Source organism: Gambusia affinis, linkage group LG07, assembly GCF_019740435.1.
Source record: "Gambusia affinis linkage group LG07, SWU_Gaff_1.0, whole genome shotgun sequence".
Taxonomy (NCBI): Eukaryota; Metazoa; Chordata; class Actinopteri; order Cyprinodontiformes; family Poeciliidae; genus Gambusia; species Gambusia affinis.
The window spans coordinates 5,032,527-5,050,613 of record NC_057874.1 but is presented as its reverse complement, the minus strand read 5'-3'; the positions used below and the strand labels follow the sequence as shown (position 1 = coordinate 5,050,613).

Below are 18,087 nucleotides of genomic sequence, written 5' to 3'. Positions count from 1 at the left end.
CTTTAGCTCTTTGCGAGATTTGTCTTTTGTTTCTTTTTGGGTTGTGCTGTTAAGCCGGTTCTGTTTAGTTTAGTCTATTTTTTATGTTATTTCAAACATATTCACATTGAAAACACGATACATATTTAGATATGTGTTTGATAAGGAGACAGACAAAAAATTAACTTATTTGACTCTCCTCCCTTTATTCCATAAGTGTAAAGAAAAAATAAAAACAGAATCAGTGTAAAAAAGCAAACAAACCCAGAACCAATAAAAATGAAAGAAGTAATAAAAAAATCCCACAGAACCAATACACTAAAAAAAAACAAGTGGAACAAAAAACTCCAAAACCAACCAATTAAACAGAATGTTAGTGATTTATTGGTGTGGTAGTAAGCAGGTCTGGGTGTGGCTGGTGAAACTGCACCAAAAAAAAAAAAAAAAAAAAAGTGGTTAGTGTCGGTTAAACTGGCAGACTTCGATAGTTTCTGTTCTCTTAATAAGAACAGATCATTTGCATCATTGACTCGGGTTATCAGTATCTTTATCGATCATTTGCTTGGTGGTCAGAAACACCAATATGTGAGGTCTGTTCTCTTTTAGCTTTTTATTTTAGCGTTTCTGTTCATTCTTTTTTTCACTGCATATGAAATTCCTTGCAGCGCATGTGGAACGTATGAAAGCAAAAAACAAAAAACAAAAATAGAAACACAACAGCTGGAGCGACCTCTCTTCTTGTGCATTCACTTAATACCCCGGGCAGAGGATGGCGGCTTGAACTTGATAAAGCTGCATTCGATGTTCCACTCCAGGATACCCCTGCTTGGCTCCTTCTCCTCCTCCACATCTTCACATGGCTCTGTGCCTGAGAAGTGGGCGCTGTGAGGCTGATAAAACAAAAAAATAAAAACAACAATAACAACTCGGGAACCTCCACCACCTCCATGTGCGGCGCTGCTGCTGCTGCTGCTAGTGAGGTTTTGAGGAGATGTGCATCATTTCTGACATTGTGAGAGTGTTATCCATTGTGAACACTCTCATTTTGAACACACACTTAGCACCGGGCGGCGGACAGAGGCTGTGCTTAAAAGCCTGATTGCGCTGATCAGAAAGAGGCTCCCTGCACGGCAAACAAGTGGATGAAGGGAATGGGAGCACCAGGCTGGAGCTGCTATTATTACCCTGACAGAAAAAGAAAAAAGAAAAAAACACACAGGAAAAAAAAAGAGGCCCATGATGTGGAGTCTGGAAACAACAACAACAACAGCCGTGCTTCCAGAGCAGACATACCCCGCAGCCTCATGTCCGCTGTGATCAATAGTGCACAGCTCGTAAAACCCCATGTGAATGCTTCATGTGTCCACTGCCAGAGGGGATGAAAACAGAAACAGTGAATATGCCCCACATGAAAGCCTTTTTTAAAATTATGATGTTTTTATTCCTTTTTTATATTCCAAGATGTTTTAAATAGATTTGTTGTACCTCTGGCTCTGATTGTTCAGTGCCTGTGGCTATTTGCCCCATCGTCAGCGTATGGTGTCGGCCCCATCGGCTTTCCCATCGTCTGCAGTTTTAGAAGGCCAGAAATCACCCGCCCGGCCGCCGTCACATTGGAGATTGGCTTGTGGAGGAGCAGGGAAGTGTGGAAAGTCATTACCACCTGCTCTGTGGAGCAAAACCCAGCTCCCCCGCTGAGCCACTCTGACCGGCTGCAAACCTTTGTCCTTTGACAAGGACAGAGGTGTGAACGTTATCAGGAATTTAAGGGAAGATGATTGAGTTTGAGGATTAAAGGGGCATTATTAAGTATTATGTAAAAGCCAATTTGTTAAAAATTTCCTTATATCTTTACGTCATGTTATAATGTTATTCCCTCACCAAAAACACATCTGGAGTGCTGCCTTGATTTTTTCATGCATGTTTGAGAAATCCTTTAATCTCCATGGCAACCATTGAGCTGTGGAAAAACCTTGGTTGGACCTAGCGCCGCCTTAAAGACGCAGCTCCTCCTCAGAGCTGCAGTTTCCAAGCCTCTGACTCACGGAGCCCCTCCCCATAAACTTCCTCGGTCAGCTCCTTCAGACTAGCCAGCAGCAATTAGCAAACCCCTAATTGCAGTGTGGACCTGCACATCTGCTGAGCTAATCATATGAGTTACTTCTCAATGCAACACTGGTAAAAACTTTGATAAAGGTTTAATGGAGGAGCCATGTTGTGATGACTTCCTGGAGGCGGAGCTTCAGAAAGAGCAGGAGCTTTTAAAAAGACAGAGGCCCAATTTCAAGGCATTAAATCAAGAAGTAAAAATAATTTTAAGTCATATTTAACTTAAAAATAACAATTTTATAGCATTTTTTTTGGCAGACATACCCCTCCATAAAAAATGGCAGGGTATGTCATTTTTACCCCGCCATTTAATGACATACATACATGGCAACTTGATATACGTGTATATATGTCATATATGTGATGACAGGGATGTGCTGTGGTGGCGCAGGGGTTAAGCACAACCCACATAAGGAGGCCTTGGTCCTCGACGCGGCCGTCACGGGTTCGATTCCCAGCCTGGCGACCTTTGTCGCATGTCTTCCCCCGTCTCTCATTACCCATTTTCCTGTTAATTAACTTTCAAATAAAGGCCACTAGAGCCACTAAAACCTTTAAAAAAATGTATGTAATGACATACATACATGTATGTATGTCATTACATACATGTATGTATGTCATTACATACATGTATGTATGTCATTACATACATGACATCAAGTAACATGCTATAAAATAGCCCCTTTAAGAGTTTCTCAGATAAATAGCCATAAAGAGCTAAGTTATCATACATATTTATATTCACTCCAAAATAATTTTTAAAGACTTTGTATTTGACGATATTGTTATTCATTGCTATTTGAATCCCTGTCTGGGTCAAGTGACTTTTGCAAAGCATTACTTTCTCCCCTGATTAGACCAAAGTATCTGGAAGTGTGGCCCTGTTGGTAGATATTAGTTATCGTAGCCACATAACTAGCTTTCCTTATAGCAGACTATAAGTAGATCACATAAAACTACTTTAGATCTTTGGTTGTCAAAGTAGGTCAACACGTCACTGCTGCTGGTTTAAATTGACAGATAGTCAGAATGGAACTTCCTGTGGTAGTTAGGTCCAATGCAACTACAACTACAAAGACACAAAAAAAATCTCAGAAGTGAAAAACCACCTCTAGGACTGCACAACATTGATTATGATTAACCCACTTTTTTTTTCTTTTTTTTTTTGCTCTACTTTCTTCATTTTTCCTCATCATGGTGTCCCCGCTAATTTTCTTGTGTTTTTTATATCTTGGTCCCTAAGACAGCTGTAGACAAAGGGAAGAGTCATAATCCATCTAAGTGATCAAATTTATCGTTGAAAATAGTTTCAAAGCAAGGCACCTGAAATATAACAGTCTACCAAATATGGCACCAAAGACTTCTCGTGACTGAGGAATTTTATAGGTTGATATTGTCATGATGGCGGCAACTTGATATACTGAGTGGCTTTAAAGAAACACCCATAATTTGATCTAATTGAGTTAGTCCTGCATTATTATATAAATGAAGAGAGTTTCAAGTAGTGGAATTTAAACCATATGCCTGGGAGCTAGTAACCAACCTATATGCATACGGGACTGTCCGACTGTACAAGTCGGTCTCATTTACAGAAGCATGCTAGGCAACCGCCGGGGTTACATTACCGCAGCAAAGCCAGGAATGTGACTGACTTTAGCCATGGTGAGGCATCATCAGACAGAAATGAATAATGTCTGGATAATGCGTGGAGACTGGAATAGAAAGCTGATATGTAGATGGTGGGCAGGGCGAATTAGAGCAGGTGTCCAGCACACATGGAAGAAAGATGATAGCGAGTGTCCTCAAGCTGGGGTCGTGTTTGTTGTACTAATGAAAACTGTCAATAATGACAATCTTTTCTTCTTTTTCTTTTTTTTTTTTAAAGTGGCTGTTTTAATTTAATCTCACTGGAATATGTTTAAGTTCAGACCATCACTCCGCCATGGCACGCTGTTGGTCCGATGGGTCGTTAATGTTGAGCAATAATGGCAATAATTTTTTCACATAGGGCCATGTTGCTTTAGGAAACACTTTCACATAAGAAATGACAGTTTTATTTAAAGGCATCTTTTGTGTGGACTACCTTCGTGTTTAACCCATGCTTGTTATCTTAATCTGGTACTAACATCTACATAGTCTGGTAAAAATCATCCTCTTGTTCTACGCTTTGCTTCGTACAGAAGGTCTGGACCGTAAGGTATTGAGCAACGTTTGCTTGCTGGATGGTTGGACTCTGTTAACGTTTGAAACGGTTGGATCTGATTTTACCCAATCGCTATCATTTGGCTCTGACGTATGTAATGACCCAGCTCGATCGTGAAGGAAGCTACGCTACGAAGCTTACTGGAAACAACCATACCAATAAAATGTCTTAAAATTTTCTCTTGCTCCGATTTTGATCGCTCAATATTTGGAAGCGTGGTGAACAAAGACTGAGTAGCTTGGTTCATGTCCTCCTCTGTCATTGCCAAACTACCACCTTATATAGGTAGACTTTAATTCTAAGACGACAGAAAATTGACATTATTATTCCTCCTTCTGTTCAAATCCTGGTTGAAATTCAACAGGAGAAATCGATTTCAGTGGGAGAAATCCCCAAAGGAGTACTGAAGGGAGGTTGAAATTTTATAAGAAGGCAACAGCCAAGCTAACATCTATGCAGCAAAAACCAAATAAATCTGTAAGATGAAAAATACTTTTTCACTACATTGCATGGGTTTTTGTCATCAGAATGATTTGAAGTGTGGCAGTGTTCATCTTTTATTGTTTATTCACCTTCTAGAGATAGGTTGAGTTTGAAGAAGCTTTCTAGATAAATTGCTCATCTTCATCACGCAATTGAGTTATTGCTACTGGAGCAAAATATCTGCGAAAACGTCTGCTGGAGGGCATGTTCATAAAAACAGCTTTTGTGTCTCTCTTGGTCTTTACAGTATTATCTTTTTATTATTTAAACTGATTGCAACAATAAATGTGGCTTACTTTGCAACCGATGCAACATTGCAAAGCCATAAGGAATGTTGCCCATCGGCGGTGCAGCAGATGTTTCAGAATGAGTGAATATGTGAGCAGCAATTTGACTGAATAAAACATCGCAGCGACAGGAAAGCAGGAACAGATGCTCTGTTTTCAAGCTTTCTACCTACATTTGCGAACCTCAGCGGCTCTCCATGTGACGGTGGCTTGGTGAAAGCTATTGTGTCCACTCACCAGGATGTAAGCAGAGGTTGTCAAGCACACCGGTGGCCTAACACTGATGGGAAAGTGTTTGGTGGGGATGTGTGTCCCTAAAGGATCCCAGTTTTAAAGTGATTCCTGTGGGGGTCACAGTAGTTCTGTTGTGTGCCTTTGGAGCGCAGAGCCTGAAAACCCCCGACATCTGCTGCGGCGTCTCATACGGACATGTGCCATGTGTGGTCAGATAAGGCCATGTAAGTGATGTGATTACATGTTCAGTAAATTGGATTGAGAGTGATAAGCCAGAGGCTTTCAGAAGCGCAGATATGATCAACTGCTTTGACTCCACTAATTAGGGACGATGAGCGCAGAATAGATTCAGGGTTTCCAGTTAGATAGAAATATGAAATGGACCTTTAACATCTGTAAACATACATGAATCTTCAGGGAAATTACTTGTATTAATTAGAGTAGGGAGTAGTAGTCTTTCCAGTGGTAGTCCTTCCAAAAAAATATGAATACAATGGATTATGATGCCTCTGTAAACAAATTAGCACTTCAAAAACGATTAATCATCGCACTCGAAATGATCAAGCTCCTTATAATTTATCATGCGACTAACTGACTTACTGCTTAGTGTGACAGGCTTATGCACCAGTAATTTAATTTTTTGCATGGCTATTTGATACATGGTGATTTGCAGTTGATGTTTTAAGCTACCCTTAGCGTGATTTAGCATGGTTAGCATTAGTAGCTGTAAACAACAGTCTCTATGTGCATTCAAGGAGAAGATAGATGCCTTAACGCTGTAATTTCCAACAAAGTCTGAAGGCTCAAATAATAAAACAGAGCAATTTTAGCTTGATGCATCCAGTCTCTCTAATATGTTGATTGCGGGTCAAAATGCTTCTTCACCAATTCAATGATACGTCCCCCATGGGTCTTGTGACAGATGGCTTCTTTTCATACCCGCCAAAATTAGGTACAAAACAATTCAAACTGCAAAAAGTATTGAGTTTAGCCTGAATGAACAGCATTTTTTCTTTTTCTTTCTTCTTCTGATCACTTTTCATAAACGGAAAAAAAAAAAAAAAAAAAACTTTTTCCTTTCAATCATGATTACGCCATAAAATCCCAGCACTGCACCTCCCAATGTCTCCAAATGTCCTTGTATGTCATACAAGTTGACTTTGGTGTGATCACACACAGGCTGTATGCTTTCAGAGCATTTGAGACAGTGAAATCAAAGGCCAGAGGTACCTGGGGAATTCCCTGAGCACTTTGTTACTGACATGCATCATAATTCGGCACCAGAAGAAGTCAGAAATACGGAAGCAAACAGTGTCTGACAATGATAGTTTTGAAATGATGACAGAGGCTTGTGTCACTGAAGTGCTTCACATCACAATCCCACCTCACTTGGCTCTGATTACGCGTCCAGCCAGACTTCTCTACAGCAAATGCACCACAAAAGATCATCGGTATTAGTTGTACTTTCTTTTTATTGGCTTCCTTTGTGCTGCTATGATCTTGTGACAACGCAGTTAGCTCTGGCTAATTTTAAAATTGATCCATAAATCCATTATCACTTCCCTAAACAGAGAGCTACATTCTTCTTCTGTGGATGCTGGTCGCCTTGGGGTCGTAAACTGCTCACACAGAAGTCTGATTGTGGTCACGTCATTCAATCATGTCTACAAACATGCAAAAGAGATGGGATTTCAGCAATAAAAAAAATCAGAATTGAGCATCAAGACCTGTTGTGCGAACGTAGCCTAAGATAGTTAGGTGATAAGGAAGACCGAAAGGAGTTCTCTTTACAGTTTTAAGTGACATAGGAGGGTTGACTTCAACCCACCCCTCCAGTCCATGTCAAGACTTTTTAATTGATTGTGATGTGTAGAGCACATGTGTAGATGACAGAATTATATCTTGTGAGTCTTTTCCCCAGTAATAACATCAACACTGATTGGTTGCATGGCCTGGTAGTACTTAGGTATAGTATTCGTAGCATTGGGAAAAGATTGGATCTTTGCATTTCTGACAGGTCAGTTAAAGTGAAATTTAGCTTCATCTGTGAAGTCACCCACTTCTCTGTGCATCTCTAACATTTTTTATTTTTTTTGTCCAGAACTCAAGCCCATTTTCAGTTGATTGTCTCCAGTTTGATTCTCTAAGGAACTTGTCTTTAGGACTACAGTATCTTAATTTTACAGGCAACCCAGGTTTCCAGTGACTCAGATATGATATTACAAATGTTCCGACATAGTCTTTTACTTCTAATCCCTAGATTAGATACTTCTAATCTAGGGAACGGCGGTTTATAACGTCAGACAAGTGCGGAGCTGTTGGCTGACACCGCAGCCTCTGTAACCCCACCAACCCAGAATCCTCCCCCTCTTTGACCTCCTACTCTTCATAGCATCTGGGTTATGCACACACATGGTTAGTCACGGCCTCTGGCCTCCAGGGTGCCCCTGAGCGCCTTCATGTGCCACAAGAGAACCCAACAAGAGGAGATAAACCCCGCCAGACACCCACGATGGGCCAATAGGTGGATGATGGCAGCCGCCTTTCCTGCCTTTAATTTCTTTTTCCCACCCCCTGCCTAGCCACACAAAGCCGAGCCTGACTGTACCTCCGCGGCGCACACAATGAGCTCCTCAGTGCCTCCATTCACTCCTCAAAACGAGCTTAATCACACGGTGTTAATTGGCTGCGATTAAAACACTTTTCCGTTTCCTCAGCAGATGTGGGGAAAGGTTTTTGTCTGCTCGTTCTGCAGCAAACTGATGCTAACAGGCTTTTCTTATGGCTTTGGGCAAGACACAGATCAACTAGGTCCTCTTGAATTGTGTTGTTCTAATAAGCATGGCTGAAAGAACAGCACATTCAGAGCAGTAATTGATCCATAAGTGTACAACAAATATGTATGTTTTGCATTTAAGATTAAATTAAAAAATGTGAATATCCGTCCCATCCATCCATTTTCTAACACCCTTCTCCCTAGTGGGGTTGGGAGGTGCTGGTGTCTATCTCCAGCTAACGTTCTGGGCGAGAGTCAGGGTTCACAGGTCACCAATCTGTCGCAGGGCACATGTGAATATGTTTATGTTATTGCATGTTAAGCAATAAAATGTATATTTTCTAATTTAAAACATTTAAAACTTGTTTATTTGCATTTTTATGTATTTCTAGTGTTGCAAAAACAAAAAGGCTTAAATGAAATATCTACAGAACGTCCCTATTTTCTTAGCCGATTAATTGCTTCATCGTCAATAATAATCAATAGATTGATCGATAACTAAAATAATTGTTAACGGCAGCCTTACTAATAAAACCAGAAAGAATAGTTCATACTCTTTCAAGATACCACAAAGGCAACGCAGCATTTTCAGTAAAAAAACGATGATAGGCTTGATTCATGTTTTATGAGCTTAATCTAACAGTTCATCTATGATGTATGAGTACAAATCATCCTCCTTGGGGGGGGGAGTATCATAATCTCTGACAGCTGTGTCCACCCGCAGGAGGCACGACAGGCATGTGTTACCGTTGCCGTGCTTATGACTTGCTCTGCAGGCGTGTTTACGTCAGACATACAGTCGCAGAATGTCTTCCATTCAGCGGGTCAGCTGCAGACTCAGTATGCAGTATATAGCTTGTCAGCTGCAAGACCCGTGTGGATGACAGCTGTCTCTGCCAACACCCTCACCCACCTGTCCCTCTGCAGCCCTCCACGTTTCTTTTCTAGCTCTTCGATCTTGCTTGCATTCACCAGGAGGCCTTTCCCCTCCCTACTTAGACGATTAATCAGACAGCAATTATGCAGGGTAATTGGCATTCGATGTTGAGAAATGGCCCCGGGATGATAAACTGATGATATTTGCAACATGGTTGCTTCCCCTCTTGTCCTCCTCCCGCCTTGCATTCCCAGCAGAGTCAGACCTATTAACTCTGAACCTCTGGGACAGAACAGAGCAGAACTTGGAGGTCATTTTCTGACTTAAGCCTTCAGTTTGAGTCACAAGTGACCCGAAGCCCTATTAATAGTTGAAACAGGGAACATGGGAAACACTCTAGACACAATTGTTCAATTTTCACTCAACATATTCCCTCTTTGTCCCTCAGGGACAAAGAGGGATACTCAATTTCCCCACCTACTGGCAGAAAGAGGTACTGCCGAATTACAGAATCAAAATCTGAACAACTCCACCTCATCATTCTACATTTGTAGAAGAATGAGCCTTTAAAGGGACAGTATCATGTATTTTCATAGTGACATTTTATATCTCTGTTATATATATATGTGTGTGTCTGTGTGTGTGTGTGTGTGGAAATTTTACTTTGTAATTTAACACTATTAAATTGTTGTCTCTTTAACAAACTCCTGCTCCTTCTGAAACTTTTCCTTCAGGAAGTCATCACTCTCTCTTTCATTAATCCTTTAACTACGTTTTTATTTAATTTTTTTTATCAGCGTTGCACTGAGAATTAGTTCTTCTGATGCACAGTTCTACCAGGTGTTTGCTAATTGCTGCTGGCTAGTCTGAAGGAACTGACTTGGGGAGTTACGGGGGAGAGCTGTTCTCTGATGCAGAAGAACAGAGGTCTGGAAAACGCAGCTCTGGGGAGGAGACGCACTTCGAAGGCGGAGATAGCTCCACCCAGGCTTTTTTGCGCAGCTGAATGGTTGCCATGGAGATTAAAAATTTCTCAAACTGGGGCGTGCTGTGGTGGTGTAGGGGATAGCACGACCCACATTTGGAGGCCTTCAGTCCTTGACGCGGCGGTCGCGAGATTGATTCCCGGACCCGGCCGACGTTTGCTGCATGTCTTCCCTCCTCTCCTTCCCCCTTTCCTGTCAGCCTACTTTCAAATAAGGGACACTAGAGCCCACAAAAAAAACCCCTGGAGGGGAACAAAAAAATAATAATTTTCTCAAACTTGCAGGGAAGAGACAAAGCAGCACTAGAGGTGTGGTTTTGATGATGGAGTAATGATAGAACTTGATGTAAAGCTGAAAAAAGTGGATTTTGCATCAAATTTTCCCTTTAAGTGAGTTATGTGTTGACACTCTAGTCACAAAAGTCAGGATGACCACAGCATGAAGTCATACTGCTGACTGCTTCTGTGCCAGGCTCGAGACAACAAGAGGCTAAGAAACAGCCTGTATAATCGCATGCGAAGGCAATGGGTGGTCAGAAGATACTCAGATGGTTTGTTATAGAATATAAGTGTATTAACTTGTAAAAGTATTTGGCTTTTTTTCGCATTTTTGTCACGTTATATTAAACTACAGTTCATATTATTGAGATTTTGTTGTGATGGAACAACAACGCACAGTTGTGCATAATTGTAAAGTAAGAGGAAGAAGACTAAATGATTGCATTTTGTTAAATAAAAATCTGCAAAGTGAAGTGAAAATTTGCCTCTGAGACAACACCTCGTAGAATCGCCTTTTGCTCCAACTACAAATGCAAGTTTTTCCGGCTGTCTCTATGAGCTTTGCACATTTTGAGATGGAAAGTTTTACCGTCTTTTCTCTTTGTAAACTAGCTCAGCCTCACGAAGGCTGTCTTCACTGGGAAAATCAATTAATTTTCCAGCACGCCTGATGTTTATTGGTAGGCTACAAAGTTGCTGTATGTTTTTGTTTCTTCTTGCCAACATTTTCTTTATTTGAAGGTTTATAGGGCCTCTTTGCTACAGAAAGATATTTTTTATGTTTACAATGAAAAACCGAGATGTCTATATTTATATGGCCTCTGTACATCTATTCTAGGCGGAGTACTTAATTTCCAACTTCAGCATAGAACTGTTTGCTTGAATGTGTTAGGGATTTGGATGAATACTTAATTTTGATGGGCTAAGTATGGATATGTCAACTTTTGAAGCTAAATCTGTAGTTTCAGTAAGGTTTTTATGGAAGTAAACATGTGATTTATTTATTTTTCCCCTCCAGGGGGTCTTTTGTGGGCTCTAGTGTCCCTTATTTGAAAGTAGGCTGACAGGAAAGGGGGAAGGAGAGGCAGGAAGATATGTGGCAAACGTCGGCCAGGTCCGGGAATCAAACCCGCGACCGCCGTGTGGAGGATCAAAGGCCTCCAAATGTGGGTCGCACTATCCCCTACACCACCACAGTACACCCCAACATGTGATTTAAAAAAAAAATAAATGATAATTGCAACCATGTACAAATAATGACACTGACATTTTTTTCTATATAGAAATAGTGACAATGAAAATTGTTTTAGCTTAAAAATATATTCTGAATATATTTTAACACTGAAAAAGTAAGTACAAATACACAACATTCAAATTTCAGAGGCGTTTTTAATTCAAATTCTGAAGGCACATATTTCCTTCCATAGGCTTTGACCTACTGTTACCGATTCTAGGCTGTTCTGGTTTTCCTTTCTGAACCATCCATCTATCCGTCCATCCATTCAGGGCCGGATTTACTAGGATGTGGGCCCCTGGGCTCGAACCAGTTTTGGTCCCCCATCCACTTAGAAAAAAAAAAAATTTCTAATGCAAATTACAGTAAATTCTTAGGTAACCCTAAACATCAGCAAGTATGAGCTGATGCCTTGCAGGTTCAATATGTTTTCTTGCCAATAACACCATATTGTTCCCAATAAAATTGACTACAACTTCATCATTTTAAACATTTAAAATTTTTTATTCTCATAAAAATGAAACATAATAAAATTCACGATCTGGGCCTATGAGTGCAATGAAAAGTGTAATATTTGAAAAAGAAAAAAGGAAAAGAAAAATCTTTACCACCCCCTTTTGACAAAATTTAGGCCCTGGGGTTACTGTCATTTGAAGCCCCTTCTTAAGTCAGGCCTAGCATCCATCCTTCCATCCATCCTTCCATCCATGTGAACTGGAAGAGTGAATATTTCCAACACATCGTTCCATTAAACGTTGTTTAGATTCTTAAACTCGCTTTGAGTCTGAGGGTCACGTAAACAAACCGGCAGATACAGTTTCCAGATGAGCCGCTCCATCCCACTGGCGTTCCTGTAACTTGTTTTAGCTGAATCAGGTGGTGTGTGATCTGCAGCTTTGCAGAGGAAGACGTTCCCCTGTGCATGTGCGTGTGTGTATGTGTGTTTTCCTCCCTCGTAGTTTCACTTTGTTGTTTTTTGTTAGGGTTTTTTTTTGCCATGTCAGTTCTATCTGCTGGCTCAGACAAAAGTAATTATTTTTAGTGCTGCCTCACAACACATCGGGTGGGAACGTCTGGTCTCCTCTGCTCAGGAAATTGGCCCCACACCCTATGCAGACAATGACATTTAAACACTGAAATAAAATGGGGGGGAAAAAAAGGTGGAGAAACTTTGTTTGTCATTTACGGAGACGTAACGTACAAATGCAATTCAAGGGTGTGTTGGGTGTAGAAGTCTGGAGGTTTGTTTCTGTGCGGTCAGTGTTTGAGTTGTTTTCTGTTTTAAACGTGGAGGGGCAGACGGGGATTTTGCGGCAGTGGGCCTCTTGATTCTGTCCTGCCCTCCCCTGCACTCTGAGGCAGTGTTTTGGACCGGGGCCCAGGACCGAGCCTACGGCGCACTACTCCGCTCCAGCCTCTCCAGAGCGCCGACTCACACTGACAATTACATCAGCTAGGGAGACATAGTAGACCAGTGTGTGGATGCTCCTTGCAGCTTGTTGCTTCAAAGCAAAACAAAGCGGTCCGTGGATCGGCCGATTGACTTGTTCCTGAAGACATGAGGTCCCGTTGCTAGAGGGTAGACGCAGTCCGGCCAAGAGAGGAGACTACGGGGGGCAGGCATGGCAGTGCGCATCATACGTGGACTGGAAGACCTGGTGGCGTCTGGGAGCCAGCTCGTCTGGAGCCTGGCTCACGAGACGCTGCGGACGTGGTACAGTCGTGGGCTGATCCCATGCAGGCGCCTCTTGGAATCCTGGTTCAAGATAGGAAAATGCTACCAGGTAACGTTCAAATCATTGGACAAGAAAATTCTGACAAGCATCTTTTTTTAGTTTTGTTACAAATTACATTCTTATTGCTTAACTTTCCTCAAATCAGCTGCTGTTCTTTTCTTCTTTTTTTCTGTCAAGCCTCATAATTGTGTGCTGTGTTTATTGTTATGAGGTCCAGGCTTCCTCCGGTTGAGTCACAAAACCAGATTTTTTTTTCTTTTTAACAAGAGTCCCTCTGCCTTGCACATATGGCAGTCATTTGAAAAGCAGCACGAAATGTTGTTAGATCTCACTGTCTGCATGGCTGAAGAGAGGAACTTTGAAACGCGTCTTTGCTGAAACACCTGACCCGAGAGTCGAGAGCTCTCTCTGTTTTGTTCTTAATCGTGTGACAAGACAATCATCGCATAGACTGAGAACTTTCCCAGAAGTTGCCTGCTAAAAGCGCCACCTGAAACTCCATATAGTGAAAGTGTTTGTTTTAGGACAGGATAAATTAAAAGTAGGGAAAAGAGAATTTAAAAAATCTCTTATGATATTTTCATATAGAGGTCGGGAATCATTGGCTCTTGTCGTGTCTGCTTAATTTGGAGCCCTGGAAACTCGTTTTCTCTGAGCAGCATGGCATGGGTTTGTTGGGTCGGTAAGCTATTTAATGGTCAGCCATATTCCAGGGAGCGTTGAATTATCACTGACCCACTGATATGTCTCGTTCTTATGGCAAGCGTCAACGTTTTATTGTTCCCCAATCAATAGACTCTGTTGTGACAACAGTAGCTCCATCCTAACCAGACAGTACGATCGTCCCATGGACAAACAACGGAATGGGGTTGTGGAAAAGGTTGGTTGTATGGGCCACTTCTACAACAGAAACTGACAAAATAGCATACAAAACAGCACCGACTCATGCCTTACCCACCACTCACTGGAAAAGGTTCACAAGAATGTATTCAGTATGTTCAGTAAATAATTTAGACCCCAAGCATCACCAATAATCAGTGAGGTTCCCCATGGCTCTCTCTTAGGCCTACTTTTGTTTATTCTGTTAATAAATTAGTCATTTGTATGTTAATTAACTTTGTAAGTGTATTGATTATTCATCTAAATGTTTTTTTTTATTACATTAGTTTTTGCCTCCCATGGTAAAGTATGCAATAAAATAATTTAAACTGCTTCTGCGTCTCATAAAGGAAAAACCCAAACAGCTGATTGGTTAATCTGCACAGAACCCAAGCTACAGAACAATCACCTTTTTACAGTATGTTTTAGCCTGCTAAGTGAGTCTACAGTAATGTGGCGAAATCACACAAATTCATGTTGTTCTCCAGTACATGACAAGAGGGCACAAAACAAAAAAATATATTTATAATTAGTTAAGCTTTAAGTAACAACAAATACATTTAGTTTGTGTTTAATTAAAATTAAAATATATTTATTAATTTGTATTCATGTTTATCAAAACATTCGCTAGCTTAAATATCAATTTTGGGACTTTTTAAATGATTGAATTTTGGCACTTGTGACTTTCCGTACACACAGCAGTCCTAGTTGTTTGTATTTTAGGCTTCTGTGAAATGTCTAGGTTTAAGTTCCAAATGCAAGGAGCCGCAGCTTCCTTTCACGGTTGAGGTTCCACAGCAGTGTCAACATTTCATTCTTGGCCTCTCACTTACCTCCAGCTACAGATCCAGTTCACAGGTGCCCCGGCAAGAACCCTGGTTGGTGGCTTTGCAACGAGTGCGTTAATATTTGACAGCCTCCAAATATTACCTGTTGGAGCTGTTCCATTTATAACTTCCGCTAGCAAAGGCACACAAGAGGTCTCTGACAAAAACTGTTGAGTTTGTTACCACTTTTTGATCAGAGGACACAGACGAGAGATCCGGCTGTACCTGCGGCTTTAGGTGTGTTGCTCAGGTGAATCTCGCTCTGTGGTTTATTTACATCAAAGTGATGGAGAGCAGAGGGACACGTCGTCTACTTGAGTTTGTCTACACCATTTACTGTACGAAGTTATTCCCCTCCACTGAAAGGACAATTTGAAAGAAAAATAACAGGAAAGGCATTATGTAGCTTGTCAGGCTTATATTCTTCTTCACCAGCAGACCTAAGAAAAGAGAGAATCACTGGGACAAAGGCCATGAGTTTGTCCTTCAAGAGTAGACCCTCTTGAGGGAGCATCTACTCTTCCTCCAAGAGCAGAGGCTATTAGTTTCCTTTTAGGTGTTTTGTTCTTGCTCATTTTATTAGAGACACTTTTTCCTGTGAAAAACAGAGTTAAAGCCTAGGAGCTCTCAGCCTGTGCGGCTGTCCGAGCTAACAGTTAGCATCATGCTAACTTGGGATGACCTCTGTCGTGTTGTCGAACGCTCCTTGCAGAGACGTCTCTTGTTGTGGTTCAGGGCAGTAAAAAAAAAAATCACCAAAGTGGGAAAGCAGCTTGTGCTGCTGTTAAAAGTGAAATGACAGCTTTGCTATGGTGCCTAAAACACACTCTGGGAAGATTACGTTTAAAAAATAGCGATTAACAAGGCGTCCTCTGGCCTTGTGGTCAAAGTAGCTGGACTTCAATGTAACCATGACTTTCCAGCACTAAAAACTAATTAGCTTAGCACACACATTCAGAGACGGCAGACAGCTGGTACCAAACGGAAATAAAATTTGCCTTAGAAAATATGTATAAACATCAGGTCAGAGATCTTTGATGATGGTTGAAGTAGATCCAGAGGCAGAGAGGCAGAGACGTGGAGTGGCATGTTGGAGGTTTAATGAAAATAATGATGAAAACCAAAAGTTACAGACAGCCAGATGAACACAAACAAACCTGAAACTGGATTAAACAGGAGGAACCAGGAAGGAGTGTCAGTAGAAGAAGGGTTTAAATACTGTGAGGGTGAATGCTGAAACAAAAGACCTGGACTGATGAGTAGGAAGCAGATTGAGGAGAGAGAGAGAAAGAGAGGAAGTGACAGAGGAGCAACAGAAGACACGGCAGGGACTAGGAAATGAATCTAACATTAACAAACGACTAAACATGAGAAACATATTAAGCCTAGACTCTAGGTCACTCTAGTTACTCTAGATCTTAGAGTAACTAAGAGGACAAGACACAAGAAATAAACTGGAATCACTAAGAAAACACTGAACCACATTCAATTATGAAGCTATTGTCGATTTCTTTGAAGACAACATGAAGTTATTAAACCTACAATGCATCAGTTCCTACTTGCTGATGTATAGGACTATCTAATAATGTACTGTAATTTGCCTTATTAAAATATTTTTTCTTTAGTGGATAGGACACTGAAACTGGCTCCTGTCCCGAGGCCCATATCCTCTTAAATCCAGTCGTGGATGGATGGATGGATGGATGGATGGATGGATGGATGGATGGATGGATGGATGGATGGATGGATGGATGGATGGATGGATGGATGGATGGATGGATGGATGGATGGATGGATGGATGGATGGATGGATGGAAAACTGTGGTCATATGACTTGATTTAATGGCATCTGGTCGGTTTGACCTGTTTTACTTTGATCAGAGGTCATAATTTGTCATATTTCATTAAGTTTGACTGTCCTATCTGGGCATCAGATCTAACTTTTTTTTTTTTTAATTTGTTTGAATGCAAAACCCCCAGAAAGAATTATGCAGTTAATTTAAATTTTATAAAATATTTCAGCGCCCTGCGACAGTTTTGTTTACAGGAATAAATGTAAGGTAGAAAGGGACAAAATGGAAATGCCAAATGTGTATATGAATCGACCTGCATCCCAGTAAAGGAATACTTGGTTCATCCATCCATTTTCTTCCACTTTATCCGGGGTCGGGTCGCGGGGGTAGCAGCTTCAGAAGGGAGGCCCAGACTTCCCTCTCCTCAGCCACTAGTTCCAGTTCCTCCAGAGGAATCCCAAGGTGTTCCCAGACCAACCGAGAGACATAGTCCCTCCAGCATGTCCTGGGTCTCTGAAGCACCAGCACCAACTCAAACCCCGTACTCACTGTGACAGCCGTCTCTGCCGCTGGTTCAGGTTCCAGTCCGGATCTGCAGCTTATTTCCACCAGCAAAATGCTATTTATTTATGTCATTTGATGCAAACACTTCCCTCCTTCCAGTGGGACGTGCCTGGAACACCTCACCAGGGAGGCGTCCAGGAGGCATCCTGACCAGATGCCCCTCAACTGACTCCTCTCGACAATACTTGGTTGTTTCTGCTAATTGTAGCAGGGTGTTACCTAAAACTTTTAATTGCCGACAGTACAATGGAAATCCGGTGAATCACTGGAGCAGGATGGCGTTGTGTTTCTGTTTTGTTTCTTAGCAAGAGGATGACGATAAAAATGTGTGAAATCAACTTGTGATCCGGAGGAGTAACATCACATTTTTGAGGTTTAAAAGGTTTAAGACCAAATCTCGTTTGTGCTTAAAGTGCCTCCCCTTTGCCTAGAAACTAGAAATTACTTTATAGAAATGATCTCAGTGGATTTTTTTTTATTGTTTTTTGCACTTCCTTTATAGATGACCGAAGGTCGTGTGTGTCAGATCCACCTCCTCGACGGCAGGAAGCTGGAGCTGCTGGTTCAGGTACAGCTTCGCACTTTCGGTTCTTTTTCAGGGGAAATGGTTTGGCTGACCGGGAGTTTAACTCTCTCACACATGCCGATCTGCTTTCCTTCCTTTGTTTTCTGCTTCCCTTTTTATTTTCCCCCGGATCCCCGCAGCCGAAGTTGTTGTCTCGGGAGCTGTTGGATCTGGTGGCGTCTCACTTCAACCTGAAGGAGAAGGAATACTTTGGCTTGTGCTTTGTGGACGACAAGTGAGTCCGTTTCATCGCATTTGTAGGGCGTTTGAATGTTCT

At 41.5% G+C, this 18,087-nt stretch overlaps 1 protein-coding gene across 5 annotated transcripts in view; it reads left to right on the top strand.

Annotated features, from left to right (window-relative positions):
• Positions 1–18,087, top strand: part of frmd4ba (FERM domain containing 4Ba) — a 55,548-nt gene that overhangs the window by 6,139 nt on the left and 31,322 nt on the right. For 2 of the 5 annotated variants that reach the window (XM_044121558.1, XM_044121559.1), the window contains exons 1-3: positions 12,863–13,230; positions 17,748–17,813; positions 17,951–18,045. In XM_044121558.1, the coding sequence (XP_043977493.1) occupies positions 13,069–13,230; positions 17,748–17,813; positions 17,951–18,045 (323 nt within the window). In that variant the 5' untranslated portion in view covers positions 12,863–13,068. Of the gene's footprint in view, positions 1–12,862; positions 13,231–17,747; positions 17,814–17,950; positions 18,046–18,087 lie in introns of those variants that run through there. The other 3 variants (XM_044121561.1, XM_044121560.1, XM_044121562.1) reach the window with 3 other exon arrangements.